A 19,801-nucleotide genomic window follows, 5' to 3' on the forward strand; every position below is an offset into this window, starting at 1 on the left:
GACACAACTATGAACTGGGAAGTTTTCAAAGGACAAATAGGAAGTTTGAACCAAGGATCAAAATCCACATGCTGGCTGGGACAGAGCGCAATGGAGGACTACTTGCCTAGGGTACATACAAGGCCCTGAATTTGATCCCCATCATAACAAACAAAACTTGATCCTATCACTGACAAGAGCCAGGCAGAGTGTAAGTCAGAAATGGTCAGGTGTGAAGCCCATCTCAAAAGAGGCCGTTAAGTATTTCATTTGTTTGTGTTTGTTTTTTGTTTTTGTTTTGTTGTTATTTTGGTTTTTTGAGACAGGGTTTCTGTCTGTGTAGAGCTGGCTGTTGTGGTCTAACTTTGTAGACCAGGCTAGTCTCGATCTCACAGAGATCAGCCTGCCTCTGCTTCCCGAGTGCACGCCAAGCTTTCATTTGCTTTTTAACTCTATAAAATATATATATATATATATATATATATATATATATATATATATATATACACACATACATACAGTATCAGCCCAATAATAAATGGTAACAGCCCATAGCCAAGATGAGCTCTATGGAAAATGCAGGCACCCATCTATCAGCATCAGCCACCTGCTGCTGTCCAGAATGAGGACCACCACTGTGGAATTGACTGAATTCTTTTACAGAGGCCAGAAATCCAGACTGTGGTATGAAGATCTGGTTTTTTAAAGCTGGCAACCTTCTTTCTTTTTTTATAAAACAGTATCAAAATGCCAGGCTTAGGGAATGGCTGGATAGATGGCCCAGCAGTTAACAGCACTGGCTGCTTTTTTTTTTTTAAGATTTATTATTTATACAACATTCTATCTGCATATGTGCCTGCGCACCAGAAGAGGACACCAGATCTCACTATAGATGGTTATGAGCCACCATGTCATTGCTCGGAATTGAGCTCAGGACCTTTGGAAGAGCAGCCAATGTGCTATCTCTCCAGCACCCACACTGGCTGCTCTTGCAGTGGACCTAAGTTCAATTCCCAGTACCAACACAGCACCTCACAACTGTCTTAACTTCAGTTTCAGGGGATCTGATAACCACTTGTGGCCTCTGTGGGCACCGGACACACACAGTACACAGACATACATCAGGCAAAACACTCATACACATAAAACAACTGTTTTCAAATGCCAGCTAGGGGAAGGGATAGGATGAGGGCTGTCCCATCGTGGGCATGCTCTACAGAGTCCTCTGGACAGTCATCAGGCAGTTAATATATCAAACAAAGAATTGGAGTCTCCCAACCTCTTCTCTGCAGAACCTCAAGGCATCACAGTGCATCGGAGAGTCCTGGGGAAACCCCATTCGTCATTCTTCTGTTCCTTCCAGACCTCTGATCATCCCCAGAAGGTCTATGATGCAAAAGTAGAATTGGCCAGGGCCCAATACAAACCAAAGAGGGCAGGGGACAGCAAAGAGAAGACAGTTTTCCGTTGTTTATTTCAAGAGAACAAAGAATCAGTCATCAAATTCTGTACAAAAACATGGTGTTAGAGTATAGTGACCCCTGGGTCATCCAGCCTCTTTCCCTTGCCTAAGCCCAAAGCGTCCCCTAATTTGTCAAAAACAGGACAACCCTTCCCTCCCTTCCCCTCCCCCCCCCACAAAAAGCTAAGAAATTCTGGGGAAAAAAATTATGAAAAATTAGGGAGACCCTCCTTAACTTTCTTCCTTCTTACCACCAATCCAGGAACTTGTGGGAGGATTGTGGTCACAGCCAAGGTGGGCAGGCGGACATTGGCAGATGTAGTGTTTGGCAACCATGGGGCTCGGGTGGGATCTTGGAGGGAGCTAAGTGGCTTAGAGAAGGGAGTAGACCTCCACTGGCCCTGGTCCAGAGAACACTCAAAACACAGTTTATAAAAAATCAGGGCCAGGGTAGAAGAGAAAAAAGTCATCAGAATCAAAAACTAAATAGTGGAAAGATTTGTTTCTTGTTTTTCTTCTCTAAAAGGCAAAAGGCTACAAACAGCTCAGGTCCTGAGCTCCCCAGGATAGGGGTCTTCCATTGACCCCAAAACCCAGCTGGAGGGATGGGGAGCCAGGGGAGGCGAGCTCTTTAAAAAAAGTCAACTCTGGATGGGAAGGCTCTCGGTCTTCAGCAGCCTTCTTCTGCCTCCTGCCCTGCCTTGGAGAAGGCCAGTGAGGCCAGGGCTATGCCGGCAAGCTCAGCTTCTTCCCCTTTAGGACTGTGGAGAGAGAGAGAGACAAGGTGGGCCTTACCTCCCACCCTATAGAGGGGCAACCTCCTACCCTGAGAAAGGTCTGCTAGTGAGCTGTAAAGGAGAGGGAACCCCCTGAACTCTGCATCCTGCTCTATTAGGTTAGATTAACCAGTGAGTGGAACAAGGATCATGACCTAGTCACATGGGCTGAGCAGGGGAGGCCAAGAGTAGGCTCTGCTTTCAGTAGTGCTGACCATAAACCTGGATCACCCAAGACAGGGTCAAACAGACTAGCAGGGCTGACTAGATAACACTACTCCTTCCAACCTTCCAAGCCTTAATTCCAGGGCCTGGGGACAATTTGACATCTAAGCCCTTGTCTGATCGCCCCAGACTCTTTGTGGTTTTGCAATGCCTAAGCTAGCCTGAAACTCAACACAGTCTTGCCTTAACCTCCACAGTGCTGGGGGTGGCCTTCTTGCCTCTTTCCTTCACATACTGACTCCTGATCTTCATGGTTCTGCTTAAACATCACCTCAGGATGCCCACAGGCCCTGGTTAAGGCAGGTCCCACCCTTCTAACCTCACCCCAAGGATGTATCCCTGCCTTCACCCATTCAGTGTGCCTCTCATCCTTACATATTCTTTCCTCCCAATTCATGTGCCATCTTCCTCAGTAGGATCTAAGGGAGGAGAGTCCCTCAACTGCCTTTTCCACTCCAGCTGAGCCCTAGACACAACAGATAGTCAACAAGTTGGCACAGTGAGGATTCATGAATCACCAGGCAGGAGTCCCTGCTTTGCCTCCTCTCTACTTGTAATACAGCCTGAGAGTCCAAACTTGTGCCTCGGGGAGGAAGGGTTTCAAGTCCAAATAGGGGATGGTGGGCCTGGAAGCCCAGAAGCCAGGAACAAAAGCCCCATCCTGATGTTTGGCTAGGAATAGACCCTGGGCCCAAGCACTCAGGTCTGGGGAGAGAGCAAACCCCTCCAGCCCACTCTGCACCCCGGTTACCTTTGGTGATATAGAGGTAGAAGAAGTCGCAGTAGAGCACTGTCTGTACCAGGCCAGCAACGATGGCGATGAGGTCAAAGAAACCCTCGAAGTGGTAGCGCCAGATCCAGTTGAAGAGATAGAGTGTGCGGTAGACACCCAGGGCAAACAGGTAGTGGCTGGTGATGGTCTCCGCCTCGCCAGTCTTGCTTACCATGAACAACTGTGGCAAGATGGCTACCGACTCCAGGTAGATAGAGAAAGTCCAGAGGATCTGCAGAGGCCAGGGATAAGGGACAGGGCGAACCAGCTGGGTCAGCAGCACTGCAGGACAAGCACCCTGAACTGATCCTAGCACTCAAGAAGTACCTCACACTGCTGAGCCCTCATCACCAGTCCATTAGTCAAGTCTCATCACAGCCTCTACTATCCCCCTGTACAGAGAAAACTAAAGCCTGAGAACTAAGACCCCTGCCCATGCCCACAGGGCTCATAAGCAGCAGAGCTGGGGACTCGACTGCAGCTCTGAGCACTTTCATCTACAGTCCCCTCCTCCTGGCTCTACAGTGGAAACCCTTTACTACTCTCATAAGGTACCATTAAGTCAGGCGTGGTGGCACACTCTGGAAGCACAGGCAGGCAGATCTCTGAGTTAGAGGCCAGCCTAGTATACAGAGCCAGACAGCCAAGGCTACATAGAGAAACCCTGTCTTTGAAAAACTAATAAAATAAAAAAGACCTACAGACTGTTACTCCTTTGGTGGCTTGTTAACTGCTCAAAATAAAAGCTAGCCTCCTGACCTTCCCTTCCCTTCCCTCCCTCCCTGGCCGCACAGATCAGGTTTCCTCCTGCCTCCCAGCCTTTGCACTCACTCCTCCCCAGCATATCAGCCCACTGAGTCCTCCCAAGCCCAGCAGCCATCCCTTCCTGAAAAAGGCCCACCTTGGCCACTCTTCCTCCAAGACTCACAGCAATTTGCCTTTTGGGATTGTTTATTTGTTTTGCTTAAAATTAGAATTATGGGGCTAGAGTGATGTCTCAGCAATTAAGGGTACTGGCTGCATATGTAGAGGACCTGGGTTTGGTTCCCAGCACCCACATGGCAGTTCACAACTGTAACTCCAATCTCAGGGGATCCAACACCCTCTTCTGGCTCTGGATACCAGGCTTATATGTGGAGCACAGACATACATGCAGGCAAAGCACCCACACACACAGAAATAAATCTGTTTAAGAAAAAGTTTGAATCTACATGGATGTTTAGCCTATATATATACTTGTACTTCACATGGTGCCTGCAGACCAGAAGAGAAAGATCTCCGAGAAGTGGAGCTAACAGGAGACTTCCAGCTACCAGGTGTGGGTTGGGAATCAGACTGGGCACTGGAAGATCAGCAAGTGCTTACAATGGCTGAGCCATCTCTCCAGCCCTCCTTATGTGCATGTGAATGCACAGAGTCTGTGTATGTGCACCACATGTGTTCAGGAGTCCTTAAAGATCGGAGAGTGCATCCAATGTCCTAGAGCTACACTTTCAGGCAGTTGGGAGCCACTGCGTGGGTGCTGGGAGCTGAAGCCAATCTGCAAAAATCTGTAAGTGAAGCCAGGTGTGGTTGCGCATGCCTTTGATCCCAGCAGGCGCAGGTGGATCTGAGTTCGAGGCCAGCCTGGTCTACAGAGTGAGTTCTAGGACAGAGCTACACCAAAAAACCTTGTCTCAATAACTAAAACAGGTGATCAACCAACTGAAGCACGTCTCCTGCCCCTTGTTTTGTTCTGGGGACTTTTTGTGTGTGTATTTGAGACAGTATTACTACATAGCCTGGCTGGCCTGAAGAGCACAGCAAGGCCCCAGGTTGTCAAGTGCTGGGATTAAAAGGTGTGCTCTACCAAACTTGGCCTCTCTGTTTACTTTTTGGAGAATCTTGTAAAGTCTGGGCTGGCGTAGAACTGACTCCACAGCCCAGGCTGGCACTGCACTCATGAACCTCCTGTTAGGACTGTTTAGTGCCACGACAGGCGGCATACCATCCTTCCTGTGAGTTCTGTGAGGCCTGGAACTTGTGTCCTGTTCACCCTAAGGTCCCCAGCACCAGGCACAGCTCCTGAACCAGGCAGGCAAATGAGTCAACTAGAGTGAGCAGCTATAGGGGGCTGCCCGAGTATGACATAAGCCAGCCTTAAGTGAGCATGGACAGCCTCCTTGATGACGAGTCATCACAGCCTCTGGAGTCCCAGCTCTCTGAAAGTACCACCTGGAGCTACCCGAAACCTCCCAGCAGAGAACGAAGCCAGGTGGTAGCGGAGGCTTCTCCCAGTTTGGGTTTGCAGGAAGGAAGTGAGAAATGCCAGGACATGCTGGTAATAACCCAGGGTCCTCCCTTACATGATGGGACACCAACTGGCTTCAGCCTTAATATTTCAGGGTGGGTCCAGCTATTATCCTCATTATACATATGAGCAAACTGAGGACCCAAAGACTAAGAACCCACTGCCAGGCAGGTGGACCCCAAGCCGGTTCCCTTGACTCTCCAGATTCTTCCCGGCAGCCATTTGAGAGACACACATGGGCTGATCAGCACTCGGCTCTCATCCCTGCTGACCCTCAGGGAAGCAAAGCATGGCACACACACAAGCATGGCCTGTTGCACTTCATCTGGATAGCTGAATTCTTTCTAAGTTTATTTTAGATTTACTTTATCTGTGTTAGTGTTTTTATTTTGTGTGCACATGCACGCGTGTATGTGTGTGTAAGAGACAGAGACAGAGAAAGACTGAGTCATGTAGACCAGGCTGTCACAAATCCAGAGATCCACCTGCTTCTGCTGCCTGCGTGCTAGGATTAATGCACCGCCTTGCTCAGCTAAATTTTTAAAATTAATGTGTATGAGTGTTTTGTCTGTAGGCATGTATAGCACTATGTTCATGCCTAGTGCCCACAGAGGTCAGAAAAGGGTACTGGATCCTCTGGACCCGAGTTAGATGATTGAGATGGAGTCTGTATGTGTGTTTTGGAAACAGAACTACATTCTTCCTAAAACCCTCTTAATCACTGGCCATTCCTTTCCATCTCCTGAATTTGTTTTTAGGGCTGGAGAGATGGCTCAGTGGTTAAGAGCACTATATTCTCTTCTAGAAGTCCTGAGTTCCCGAATTCCCAGCAACCACATTCACAACCATGTGGGATCTGATGCCCTCTTCTGGCATGCAGGTGTACATGCAGACAGAACACTCACATAAAATAAATAAATCTTTTTTAAAAAATGTTTTTATTTATGTGTATGTCTGTATGTCTACATGAGTGACTGCCACACATACATTGGATGCCTGTGGAGAACAGAAAAAAGCACATGACCCCTGGACCTAGAGTGATAGGTAGTTGTGAGCTGCCTGATAAGGGTCGGATCCTGCGGACCAAATTCTGCAAGAGCAGGGAATGCTTCTAACACTGAGCTGTCTCCAGCTGTCTCCAGCCCCGAAATCAGAACTTTATTTGGTTTTATTTTTATCATTCATTCATTCATTCATTCATTCATTTTGGAGGCAGGGCTTCACTAGATAGACAGTCCTGGCTAGCCTGACTCAGCATGTAGAGCAGCCTAGCCTCAAACTCCTAGAGGGAAGGGACAAGCGGCAGTGAGTCCCACCTGCTCCTGCCTGAGATTAAAGGCATACACCACTGAGCACAGCCAGAGAGCTGTGATGGTACAGCCCTCGGGAGGCTGAGGCAAGAGTATTTTAAACTTATGGCCATTCTGGCCTACACAACAAAGTCTTGTCTCAAAAAGTGATTTTCCCATCTTTGGTTAAAATAACTTTTTAGAGCGTACTATTTTACTAGCATAGACTCAGAAAACAGCCCCCACCTCTATGCCTACCCACCCCAGTCAGTCTCCCCACCTGCAAAATAAGTTCAATAACCCCAGCTCAGCTGTGGTAGGGAGTAATTCAACAGCTTAGGTAGTGGCTGTGCAGGGCAGTGATCATGGCACGTTTGCACAGCAGGGTCTAAAGCCCAGCCCCGAGCTCCCTCCACAGCAGTCGCCTCCTTCTGGAAATTCTGGGGGCCTATGGGCCAATGTTGACTTTAGCCCGCATAGAGCTTTTAGAAATATATGTTACTTTGCAAAGTGGCAATATCATAGCCAAGAGATTTATCTAAGCTGCGATTATTGCTAATCGAAAACTTTCCCCACCTGGTGGTGGTGGCACACACCTTAATCCCAGCTCACACTCAGGAGGCAGAGGCAGGCAGATCCCTGAGTTTGAGGACAGCCTGGTCTACAGAGTGAGTTCCAGGATAGCCAGGGCCACAGAGAAACCCTGTCTCGAAAAACCAGAAAAGAAAAAAGAAAAATTTTTTTCCCAATACTCCACCATGACAACTTGAAATATAGTTGGCATTGATAATTTTTGACACTCTCTATGGGAACAGAAGAAAAAGAAGAAGAAGAGGAAGAGGAGGAGGAGGAGGAAGAAGGAAAAAAATATATTTTGAATATGTGGCTACAACTTTGAAGCTAGACCTTGTCTGAGGACTCCCATATTACAGCTGTTGAAGCTATCACCTGGAGGGGAATATCATTCATGGGCTAGCCAGTCCCTCAACAAATGCTGGCTTGGTCCTCCCCACCTCACACCAGACGTGACTCCATAAACATCAACCTCCCTCTACAGCTAAGAGGGCTGATGCGCTGAGTGCACAGGGGCAGGGCTCCATCCTGCACCACACAAAAGGGTGCTAAGACATAGGGACTTCATTTTGCCCTTTTGGCTGTACGTACTTTCAGCTCTTAGCCTTTAACAGCTGAGCCATCTCCAGCCCCAGCTTACCCCAGTTTACAAAAACAGGTATACACTTGACCATAGTACCACCATTGTCCAGTTGAAGAAGCAAGCCTCCAATTCCTGTACATCAGCTCCGGAGCCTCTGTGTACCACCAACAGGCAACCCTGAACTCAGTCACCCTCATATATGACCCATTCACAAAGGGTAGAGAATGAGGTAGAGAAAAGACATCACAGGCTGAATCCATCCCAGGAGAAATAGTTCCCAATCAAGGGATGTGACATACACCTATAATCCAGACACTGAAGCAAGAGGATTGCAAGTTCCAGGCCAGCTTCTGAACCATAGTAAGCCCCTATCTCAAAAAAAAAAAAAAACAAAACAAAACAAAAACACAAAAACAAAAACAAAAAACCAATGACTGACAGTGTGGCTTTAGGGCAAAGCATTAGCCTGGTATGCCCAAGGCCCTAGACTTCATCTCCAACACTTCTTGGTGGGAAAGCAACAAAAGGTAAAATGTAGATCTGGGATTCAGATTCAAGTGGCCTCATTCTAGAGCCCTGCTTGCCATTCCTAACCCCTCGGTCCATCCAGTCCTTACTGGACCAGGTGCCCTCAGGACTCCACGATCAGCTTCCTCCTCTGAAAATGGGGTGCTACTCTCTGAACTTAGCCTGCCGGTGTACACTAACTGGCACGGAGCAGGGCGTGGTGTGCAGTGCTGTGGCTGTGCTCACATTGTCTGCCTCCATGGACCCAGGCTCAGCGTGTAGCTCCCGAGTGGGAAACCTCAGCAAACCCGACAGAGGAAGGCAGCTGAGAGGGCCTGCTCTCAGACCCTGCCATCACTACTCCACAGCCCCAGCGGAAACCTACCTCCAGTGGGGTGAAGTCATGGTTGACCAAGAACGCTAGAATAGCCGTGGGAACAACGAGGAACTCCACCCGGAAAGTGTCGTGATTCCCATCGTAAGTAGCTTTGAACTTGCTGTAGATCATCCACACAGTGGTGAAGGAACAAGCTATGTAGACCACCTGATGAAGAGAGGGTGACAGGCCATCTCAGCTAACAGGAGGGCCTCCATCTATAGGCTCGGATATGGGAAATCAGGTTTCCAGCCCTCCTCCCTCAGACCACATGTCCAGACCTCCAGCCCTCCTCCCTCAGACCAGATGTCCTGGCCCAAGCATCTTTACTGACTCCTCCCTTATCTCTGGCCTGAAACCCCACCACAGGGGACTGACTGCAACTGTACCTTCATGCAGGTGTTGTAGAGTGAAATGTAATTGGTGAACAGGTCCAGATATCGGGCAGTGAACACCACAGCAAACAGGACTTGGCTCTTCCCTGAAATGCCTGGTTGAGACAGAGATCGAGGGGGCAGGATTGGGGGAGCTGGTGGTGGCTACTTGGCCAATAAACTAACGTGCAGCTCCTAGGCCAGACTAGAGCTCTAGAACACAGCGGTTCCCAAAGGCCTTGAAGCCTGAGCGCGGCCGTTTTCCTACCATCACAGCCAGGGGGCAGCCGGCCCCAAAAATACTACAGACCGAGGCTCCATCCCAGGCTAGGCCTCGCCGGTACCCCTGTCTCCTTCAGGGTCCCCAGACACTCGGGATCTACGTTGGGCCCTAGTTAGAGCCCTGCCTGACTTCAGTCTCCCAGCCAGTCACCTTCCTCCCGCTCCCTTCCTGGCCTTCACAGTCCACGTCACCAACTCCCAGCCACCTCCCCGCCTTCCATGGCTCCTGGTTCCCAGCCCCGGAACACCCACAGCTGTCCCACAGAGAAGGTTGAACTGAGTGCCCATAGGCACCCCCACCAAACTATGTGCACCTTTTAGTCTAGGGAAGGGAGCTGACCCCCTGGCGACCCTAGATCTAGAAAAGTGATCCCCAACAGGCAGCTCGGGAGGACCCTGACCTGCCGAGCTCCAAGCCTTCCCGGTGCCCCAGAGCGGCCCGCTCCCGCCCCCTCTCCGCGGGGGGGCCTCTCACCCGCACACGATCGGGACTTCCAGATTTTGAGCAGTAACAAGATGATAGCTAGGAGGTGGGAGAGGTCTCCCAGGAATCGGAAGAGATTCATGACTGGGGGGCTCGGGCAGGGCTGAGGCGGGGGGAGGCTGGCTGGCCGGGCTGCCCCGGGGCTGCGGTGGTGCTGGCTTGAGGGCGGGAGAGGAGCCCTTCGGTAGCTGGGCTCCGGGGAGGGGGCTCGGGGAGGTGAGCCGAGGCCGGAGCTGGTGGCAGAGCTGGCAGGGAGAAAAGGGAGGAGGGCCGAGGGTGGAAAGGGAGGAGTCTGGGCTGGAGCTCCACCCCGAGGGCTGACCGAGGCTCTGGCGCCCCCTGTCGCCTGCCACCGGCCTTGCAGAGTCGTACCGAATAAGCTCTCCTCTGCCTTCTGTAAATTGGTAGAAGGGTCTTTCGGATCCCACATTCCCAGGTGCCTTCTCTCTAGTAAGGAAATGGAGAGAGTCCTCCCGGCCTGTGCCCTTAGCGGGAATCCAGGAATTTGCGTTCTGAACTCTAAAGCTCCTAGAGCCGCCTTGGGCCACGACTAAGCCTGTAATCTTAGCACTGGGGGGTGAGGCAGAAGACCCAGTTCCAGGCTCAGGCCTCCACAGTGACAATCTGTTCCCGCACAAATTATCAGTACTACTATTACTAATAGCAACAACAACAGTCCTGGAGATTTCGGGGTAGACTTCCGCCTTCCTCTGCGATCTCCAGTCCCAGTTCAGCGAGAAGACCCAGGCCCTCCTGCCCCGCACCCAGGGACCCAGACTGAGCCTACTGCCTCTACCATCCCTTCCTTGGCAATCACTTCACTACTCAACATTCTAACCTGGGGATCTACATCCATAATCTCATCCTCCTTCTAAGACCCAACATGTTAGGTCCTGGCTCTTTCAGAAACAGCATGACCTGTGACCTCCCAGATCTCAGGGCATGGGAAGCTGGGCTGCAATAGTGGGCATGAGGGCAGAAGTCTGGTAAGATTGCTATAGGCCTAGGACCAGCCCCTGCTCCAGAATTCTTCCCCTCTTCACATTCGTATTCTCTCTCTTCCCTCTCTTCTTTCATCCCCTCCCATCTGTCTTTCCCCACCCCCAGCTTCCATCCTCAGGGGTTCAAGAGTCCTGAAGCACACTCCCCCCAGTGTTACAGATGCTAAGGACTGTCCTACCAGAGGCAAAGTAGACAGGTGACTTTATGGGACCTCTGGGACCTCAAACATAGGGTTGTTTAGGATTGCTATTTCTGCCGAAAAACAGACAGGGACAGAGCTCGAGGCTGTGAAGGACTTGTCCCTCAATGATCGGGTGGGCCTTCAGTGAGGGACTTGCTCAGGATTCCCCCATATAAGAAAGAAGGGCTAAGGTTCTTGACCTGTGGTCTGAGAAATGGGGCTGGTATCTAGAGTCCTGTTCTGAGAGAACGGGGCCAGACACTGGATCCCCAAATCTGAGAGAAGAGAGTCAAGGTGTGGAATTCAGGGAGGGTCTGGAGCCATGGGGGAGGGAGGATGGCTAGGATCTACACCTCTGGGTCACAGGAAAGAGTGCCAGAGTCTGGACACCTGGCCTGAGAGAGAAGGGCTGAATGTGGACATCCAGGTCTGAGGGAGGAGGGGGTTGGGAGCCTAGCCCCATGGGCTTACAGGAAGAGGGCTGCAGTCTGTGGTAGAGCTGGGATCCCACCCCATCAGTCTAGGGGAGGACAACTAGGCTCTAGTGCCCTGGGCCTGAGGGAGCTGTGCTGGCCTCTGGGCATCTGGGACGGAGGATAAGGGACTTGGAGTCTAGACTCCTGGCTCCATGACAGACATCCAGCTTCCATCCTGCCTCTGGGCCAGGGAACTCGCAGGCTGGGTCTCAGCATGGTGGATGTTGAACTCCAGAAGAGGGAAGGGACAAGCGGCAGTGAGTCCCCGGCCGTCTCTCTAGGTCCCAGACTGCCTGGACCATGCAGTGTCCTTGTCCACCCACCTTTTCTTCCTCCCGTTTCATCGCAGTCCCTCAGCCCCATGTCCCATAAAGAAAACAGAGGCTTTGAAATGGGGTAAGGAGTGGGCCCCCCTCCTCAGCCCTAATGGGAGGAGGGGTCCCTAGGGAAGCCAAGGGGGGGGGGCTGTGGGTCTCCTGGCAGGGAGGGACGGGGACTGAATGTTAATCGCATCCTGAGTGAGTGTGCGAGAACACAGCGAGTGTGCCGAGTCCCTCCCGCTCTGGCTCCTGCAAGCCCTGGCCGCTGCCGCCGCCGCTGCCGCCGCCACCGCCGCCGCTACCAACCACCCTCCGCCCGCGCCCGCAACCTCCTCGGCCAGCAGCGCCCTGTTGAGGGGTATCAGCTTGGGTGGGTCCGCCTGGCCCCCAGGGGTCTCTCGTGCTACAGCCATCTGCTAGGTGAGGATGTGTGTCTTGGTGTCAGGCTGGCTGGTGGGGGGGGTGTGTCTGTAAGGGCTGCAGCGGCGGTAGCTGAGGGAGGAGGGGGTCTGCCTGTCTGAACCCGAGCCTCGTGCCTGCACCTCACGGCCCCCAGTCGGTTCCCTGAGCCCCCAAACCTGGATGAATGGTGTGCACCTGGGTTCTGTCCTCCTGCCTGCATCCAGCCGAGTGTCTGTGTGTCCCCGGATGCCTGTGTCCTCCTGTCTGTCCAAGCAGCTACTGAGAGCAACGACAACGCGCCCTATTGGGGCCCTTCGCGAGTGTGTGTGTGTGTGTGTGTGTGTGTGTGTGTGTGTGTGTGTGTCTCCCTCATCAAGCTCCGGGGGTGTTGAGGGGGAATCCCAGGGAAGTGAGAGTGTGTGTGTGAGCGTGTGCATGTGTGTTTCTGCCTGTGCTTGAGAGTGGGGGCACTAAGGGGGGGTCTGGAGGTGGCCAAGCAAGGAATGGGCAAGCAGTTTCCCTGATAGGCAACCTCACGCTCCTTAAACAAACACACACGAGCTACTGGCTGCAGAGGTGACCCAGACAGACAGACAGAGACAAGGGAGGGGGGTGCCGAGAGCACAAAGGGGTGCCAATAAGCTAGGGAGAGGTGATGGGACATGCCAGCCAGGGGAGGAGCCCGGACTGAAGCCGGCAGAGGGGGGCACCCCAGGTGGGTGGCGGGGATCCCCACGGGGTCAGGCCGCAAGAGGACACCCCGACAGCCTCCGCAATGTCCGGGCCCCAACTTCCAGCGCAACATGTGTAGCCTCACCCTTGCCTAGTCTGGTGGCCGCAACCTTGGGGGACAGGGCAGGGCAGGATCAAGAAGAGGAGGGACAGAGCCGGGACAGGCGAAAGGTCCCCGCCACTGCCGCCTGCTGCCGCCGCTGCCGCCACTCCTGCCGCCACTCCTGCCGCTGCTGCCGCCCTGGGCCTGGCCCCAACCAGCTCCCCAACACTCCACGGAATCTTTGGGTCTCTGGACGCTGGTCCTGACCCCCCAGCAATTCCCCCCAAAGAACAGGGTCATGAAAAGGTAAGGCTGGGCAGGGGATGCAGGGGTGGGGATGGGGATTTAGCCCCCTCCAATTTAGGGCAGGGAAAGTTGGCCAGGGACCCCAAGGAAGGAAGGGGTTTTAATGCAAGCAAACCCAAATGTCTCTGCCTCTTGTCCCTCAGGGACAGTCTTCCATCTGCTCGTGCGCGCGCTCTGCCCCTTTCCTAGGTTTCTACACCTCAAAGCCACCCAAGCTTCCTGTTCCCGACACTGTACCCTGTCCCCAGCTGCGCACAGCCGAATCCCACTCTGTCAATCTCTCACCTCACCTTCTCTACACCCCTCCCTGCAGCAGTCTCCCTATGGCTGGCTATCCCTCTCTCCTCTTGCTTTCCCCTCCCACCTCAGAGCTATGAGTCTGCTATTAATACCCCTGCCAAGGACCTTGAGGGCGTCCAGTGACCAGTACCCAGCCCTAAGCAGACACCCCTTCCCCAAGGTTCTGGAATGTCCTTCCAGGATTGAGATGGGAGTTAGGAGTATGAGTGTGTGTGAGTGTGAGTGTGAGTGTGTGTGTGTGTGTGTGTGTGTGTGTGTGTGTGTGTGTGCGCGCACGCAGTGGAAGACAGGAAGCTTTCTGCAGCACAGTGATCGGGAGCTGTTGATCAAAGCCTCTCCCCATTCTCATGATTGATTAGGGGGCAATGGAGACACAGACCCCTTCCTCCTTATGCTGTGGACAAGATATGAGAGAAACAACTGGGAAGGCCAGAGCTAATGGGCAGCAAGGAGGTTGGGACTGATGGGGTCTGAGGCGAAAAGAGGGGTGGGGGGGCTCCTTAAAGGAGAACAAGACAGGAACCAAGATTCCCAGGTGTGGGGGCAGGAGGAGGCCAGGGTCCTGAAAAAGAAATGAGTGGACCACAGTGAGGGGTGAGGTACCTGCCAGGCCGGCTCTTCAGGCAGGAATGTAGGGAGGGCAACTATGAGAGACAGGGGCTAGGGCTCCTGGCAGGGGAGGCTGGGTTAGCCGCTTCTTAGGCCCCTGTGGAATGGAAGTAGAAGGCTAAACTCATGAGGTGGAGGTTGGTATGGACTTTGCCTCAGAGAACCGATACTGGGGTAAGAGGGCTCGGTAGAAAAGGTGCCCTCAAGAACCCTTTATGGGAAAGCATTGCCTCCTGACAGGGGTGGGGCTGAGGCTGCCCTGTAGACCTCACAGTGACAAGGACCTTGGACTCTAGAAGAGCAGAGGCCAGGGTCTGAGAAGTGAAGGAAAGAGGGGGCTGACGCCACCAGGAAGGGAGAGGAGAGCCAGTATTAACCCCGCGGGGGCCAGGCCACAGCTGTGCGTTATTTTGGGGAGGAAGGGAGGGGGGCTATTCTGAGCACGGACTGAACCAGCTGCTTGGGGAGGGAAAGACAGTGGAGAGGAGGGACAGGAGGAGGCATGGCCTGCAGGAGGGGCACCCCCTTCCCTGGGGAGACAGAGCCCAGAACCTCCAGAAAGATGGGGTGGCAATTTGGAAGATGAGGTTTCCAGGCAGGGTAGGGGGTGTGGGCCTTTGCCCCAACCCTTGCTGTCTAGAGTTGACCAGCCTGTGCTACCATGGCAACCAGACAGAAGACTGACAGCCAAGAGAGAACCCTTCAGTATCTGGACCCTGACTTATTCAAGAAGCCCCCAGTGCTTTATGGGAGCAGAGATGAGGCCCCCAGAGCCGCCTCCACAGATCTGTACCAGAACCCTGGGATCCTAGCCCACCCACCCCAAGCAACTGGTATTCACCAGGGGCCACTGGAGGCCACACTCTTCTTCCTTTAATTTACTAAATTGCTCTGGTCTGGAAGCCAGGGGACCCACCCCCAGCTTCCCACAGCTGTGCCCCCAACCCCAAGACCGGCCTGTGACTCAGTTTCATCAAGAATGAAAAAGAGGGGGCAGGGACAGGCGGAGGTGGCTAAGAATGGCTTAGGGTGGTGGGCATTTTCTCTTTGAATATCCCACTAATTTCTCCCCTCTTTCTCTCTCCACACACCTGACCCCTTTTCCCTATCTCATTCCCCCCCCCCTTACTTTCTTCCTTTTATTTTCACTCTGTCTGCCACCTGGCTCTGCCTTGCTTTCATGTCTGTGCTGGGCACCTCCCGGGTGGGGGTCTGGGTCTTTGCCTTGCCTCGCTATTTCTGTCTTCTCTGTATTCCATTTGCTCTGCTTGCCTTCCTCCATCTCCATTCCTTCTTCCTGAGGTTGGTGTGTGCCTGACTCTGGGTGGCTGTGGGTCCCTGCCTTCCAATTCCTGGCTTGCCTTCTACACCCCCAACTTTCTCATCTCTCGGCTTCCCTGTATTCATCTCTGCACCTCTTCTTGCCTCACTCTAACCCTCTCTCTTGCTCCCTCTCTGGGGTCTGTGTCCCTCTGAGCCTCTCCTTCCATCTCTATCCTCTCCTTTGCACTCACTCTGGTTCTGTTCCTGGTTTTTTGTTTGTTTGTTTGTTTATTGTTTTTGTCCCATCTTTGGGACTCTTTCCCATCTATATGATCATTGTCCATTCCATCCCTGTCTTCTGCCCCCACCCCTTACCTTGAATCTTCTCTGACCCCATTTCTTCCTCCCCCCCCCCCCCCCCCCCCCCCCCCCCCCCCCTTTGTGTCTCCTGGCTCCCACATCCAATTCCTCTATCTCACCCCCCACCCCTCCCTCTATTTGGATTCCATCTTTCCCTTCCACTCCCTCCATTGCCTTTCCCGCTGTCTCTTCTCGTCTCTGGTCTGTGTCTGTCTTCTGCCTCTCCCTTTTTTATCTCTCCAAATCCTCCTGTCTCTCCCTTTTCATCTGTTTCTATGCTTCTTCCTCTCCGGTCACCCAACTTTCCCTTCTCACCCTGACTCTGCGTCTTCCTTACTTCCACTGTCTCTGTCACCTTCCCAATCTCTGTTTCTCGATCTGTCTCCTCCCTCTGTCTCGGTCTCCCCTTATCTCTGTCCCTCATCTCTGTTTCCCTCCGTGTCTGCCCCTCCCTCTCTCCATCACCCAACCTGCCCCTCTCGCCCCGTCTCTCCTGTGCCTCCCCTCGGGCTCTGCCCTCGCCTCCCGTCCACGCAGAGGCCGCCCAGCGGGGTCCGCAGGCGATGCGCGGCGCCGGTGGCCCCCGCGGCCCTCGGGGCCCCGCTAAGATGCTGCTGCTGCTGGCGCTGGCGTGCGCCAGCCCGTTCCCGGAGGAGGTGCCGGGGCCGGGCGCGGCCGGCGGGGGCACGGGCGGGGCGCGGCCGCTCAACGTGGCGCTGGTGTTCTCGGGCCCCGCGTACGCGGCCGAGGCGGCGCGCCTGGGCCCGGCCGTAGCGGCGGCAGTGCGCAGCCCGGGCCTGGACGTACGGCCGGTGGCGCTGGTGCTCAACGGCTCGGACCCTCGCAGCCTAGTGCTGCAGCTCTGCGACCTGCTGTCGGGGCTGCGCGTGCACGGCGTGGTGTTCGAGGACGACTCGCGCGCGCCCGCCGTCGCGCCCATTCTCGACTTCCTGTCGGCGCAGACCTCGCTGCCCATCGTGGCCGTGCACGGCGGCGCCGCGCTCGTGCTCACGCCCAAGGTGCGCGCGACCGCGAGGGGCGGGCCGGCCGCGGGGCGGGGCCTTGCGGCTCGGGGGCGGGGCTCCGACGTGGTCTGGATTGACCTGGGGCGGGGAGGTTCGTCGAGGGGCAATGCCTGAGGAGGCTGAAGGGCCAGAGGTTGGGGGCGGGTTTTATCGAGGTTTGGGGGGCTTATAGGGGGGATGGAGCCGTCCGTTGGTCAGTTTCCATCCTGGTGTTAAAAGTCTAGCGTCTGGCTTGCAGAGATGTGGTGCCCTATAGGGTTCACAAGCCTTCCAGGGACCACCTACAGGGGCCAGATCAGGGAGGAGGGGGGTTACAGTGAGGACGGAGGGAAAACCAGAGAGAGAGATTTAATGTGACGACAGGGTCAGAAATAAGAGTTATGGATCTTGGAGCAACAAGGGGAAGAATTAGTTGAAAAGGAATGAGGTTCAGAAAGAGGGAGAGTTGTAGTGAGGGATCCAGGCAGGCAGTGGCAGGGACCGGGCATGGTGGACGGCTCAGAGGAAGTGGAGCCCGAAGGTCGAGGAATGAGAGCAGAGCCGTAGATTCTGAGAGGCGGATTGAGGAAGGGTCGACCAGGGACAGGGCTAGTGCTCCAGGAAGGAGCGGGGTCCAGCGGAGAGGGCTGAGGGCAGGCCGGGTCCATGACATGTAATGGAAGGACCCCGCCAAGAGAGGAAGTAGGCCCTTGGAGTGGGGTTTGAGAAGGAGCTTGTCAAACCGTAAAGAAAGGGAAACGAGGACCCAGAACTGGGCACTGGAAGGAACCAGCCCAGCCAGATAAAACCAAAAACCGGAAGTAGGGAGCGACTGGTGCTGGTGGTAGCCTGAAGGGAGGTCAGGGTGGGGACAGTGGGCTGCAGGGGCTTTTGGTACCAAAGAAGAGACTCGGGCAAAGAAAGGTGAAGCCTGAGAGGGGGGGGGGGGGGGACGGGGGAAGGGGGGGTAGGGGGGGGGGGGGGGAAAGGGGGGGGGGGGGGGGGGGGGGGGGGGGGGTGACACGGAGAAGTGGGATTAGCTGAAGGGGGAGCCACATGGGAGGGTGGACCCCCACGAGTCCTCAGCGAGGAAGGCCGCAGCAGCACGCTAATGCACCCCAGAACGCTCAGGTCTGCCCAAAACATTCCGGGAAAGACCTCTATCCAGCTTCCTCGTTCTGGGCTTGATTTGTAGGCCTGGCTGCTGCCTCCATGGAACATGGGCTTACATGGTCCCTTGTGCCTCCGTGGCCGCTGAGTGTGCCCCACTGAACGCTACTGTCCATTCTGTGCACAGCCTATCACCTTCAGGGACACATGTAGTTCCCTCGGGGTCCTTGGGTGGGAGGGATGTTATCCTTGCTGTTCCAGCCGTGCTATGATGAATGCCAAGACCCAGTCCCTTCATAGCCATATCCTGCCTAGGGACAGACGAGGTCTCCTGTGAGTCAGCCCCCTCTCTTCAGGACAGCAGCCTTGTAGCCAGCACTAGCCCACTGGCATATGCCAAAGGAGAAAGTCTGGTTGCTGTTTGCATGCAATTGCAGGAAGGCCTGTGAGGCCTGGGGCCTGTTTAAGTTCAGGGTTATAAGACTGAGTTGGGGGAGGTTCAGTCATGTGGAACTTGCGCTCTAATGAAGGAAACAAACTAGGCAACAGATAGTGAAATCTGCCCTAAGGGAAACCAGTAATGACTGAGGCTAAGGCTCCAATAGATGATAATCAAGAGAAGTCTCCTGAGGAGATGTTATCGGTGCTGTTGCTCCTGAAGGAAGATGAGGGGTAGGAGGAGGAAGGAGCATGGCGGAGCTGGAGTGTGTCCCGGGAGGGACAGCAGCTAAGGGCAAAGCTTTAAAGAAGCATTATGTGTGACAAAGAACAAGGTGAAGTGGCTGGAGCCGATGAAGGGCTGGGAAAGCAGAGATGAGCTCAGACAGACGCTGAGGGTTGGTTCATATAGGGCTTGTGTCTCAGGCCACAGTGACTACTTTCTTTGGTTTTGCTTCTAAAGTAGAATTATTGGAATGTTTTCAGTTGGGAAGAGATGTGTTCCAATTAATATTCCGAAATGATCACTTTGCTTAAAAGACATGGGAATGGAAGCATAAATGCGCCAGATTACTGCAGTGTCTAGTCAAGCACAGCCATGATGGGGGGTCATTGGAAAGAAGATCACTAAGGTTAGGTTAGAACACAGAGCCAGGGAGTCTTGGAAGTGGCCTGGATGTAAGCATCAGGGAAGCAAGGAAAGGATGGAGTTTGGTTGCTATCGTTCTTGCCTAGCATAACTGTTCTGGGCTCCATGTCCACTTACAACATGGAGGTAGCAGTGCCTAACCGTGGTCCCAGCACTCAGGAGGGGACTGGAGGAGCAGACGCTCAGGGTCGTCTTCTGTTTTATTTGATGATATATGAGATCCCAGAGGGAGGAGGGGAGGGCGGCAGGTTGGTGGTTCTGCTGTAGAGAGGAGGAGAGCCAAGTAGTCTGCCTTCGTGTGGAAATCCTGGGTTGGGATGGTGACCAGAAGTGGGATTGGTTTGTCTGGAGCTCACAGGAGCAATTGTACCCAAAGATAAGAGCCTTGGGCACATTCCCCAGAACTCCCTGCAGTGAGGAAGATGGACCTGCTGCTCCATCCAGCAGGCAGCTGCAAAGCCACAGGTGGCCTTGGAGCACTTGCATGTGGCAGCTGAGGAGCCACATTTTTTTCCAGTTTCGTTTCATTTTAATTTGGATAGCTACAAATCCAAATTATGGCTACTATACTGGAGAGTGCTGAAGACAATAGTTAAACCCAAGGATCTAAGTGAGCGGGGAGAGAAAAGGAAAG

The 19,801-nt window shown here is 53.7% G+C and overlaps 2 protein-coding genes across 2 annotated transcripts in view; one reads left to right on the forward strand and one right to left on the reverse strand.

The window, feature by feature from the left end:
* Positions 1-1,434: 1,434 nt before the first annotated feature.
* Kdelr1 (KDEL endoplasmic reticulum protein retention receptor 1) lies at positions 1,435-10,243 on the reverse strand. The gene is made up of 5 exons (XM_055613417.1): positions 9,964-10,243; positions 9,222-9,322; positions 8,842-9,000; positions 3,194-3,446; positions 1,435-2,202 (listed from the first exon to the last, which is right to left on the reverse strand). The coding sequence occupies exons 1-5, from the start codon at positions 10,052-10,054 to the stop codon at positions 2,168-2,170; spliced, it is 639 nt and encodes a 212-aa protein (XP_055469392.1). The 5' UTR covers positions 10,055-10,243; the 3' UTR covers positions 1,435-2,167.
* A 1,956-nt stretch (positions 10,244-12,199) lies between these two features.
* Grin2d (glutamate ionotropic receptor NMDA type subunit 2D) overlaps positions 12,200-19,801 on the forward strand; it is a 39,067-nt gene continuing 31,465 nt past the window's right edge. Inside the window, exons 1-3 of the mRNA XM_055613454.1 lie at positions 12,200-12,371; positions 13,151-13,434; positions 16,504-16,985. Coding sequence (XP_055469429.1) covers positions 16,530-16,985 — 456 coding nt within the window. The 5' untranslated portion in view covers positions 12,200-12,371; positions 13,151-13,434; positions 16,504-16,529. The remainder of the gene's footprint in view (positions 12,372-13,150; positions 13,435-16,503; positions 16,986-19,801) is intronic.

This window comes from Psammomys obesus, unplaced genomic scaffold (assembly GCF_907164565.1).
Source record: "Psammomys obesus unplaced genomic scaffold, mPsaObe1.curated_primary_1811, whole genome shotgun sequence".
NCBI classification, from domain to species: Eukaryota; Metazoa; Chordata; class Mammalia; order Rodentia; family Muridae; genus Psammomys; species Psammomys obesus.

Excerpts from the sequence above, each read along its gene's own strand:
- Kdelr1 (XM_055613417.1), bottom strand. The coding sequence starts at position 10,054 with ATGAATCTCTTCCGATTCCTGGGAGACCTCTCCCACCTCCTAGCTATC. Across the intron at positions 9,323-9,963 it reads GAAGTCCCGATCGTGTGCGG|GCATTTCAGGGAAGAGCCAA; the intron begins GTGAGAGGCCCC and ends TGTCTCAACCAG. Across the intron at positions 3,447-8,841 it reads ATGACTTCACCCCACTGGAG|ATCCTCTGGACTTTCTCTAT; the intron begins GTAGGTTTCCGC and ends TGGCCTCTGCAG.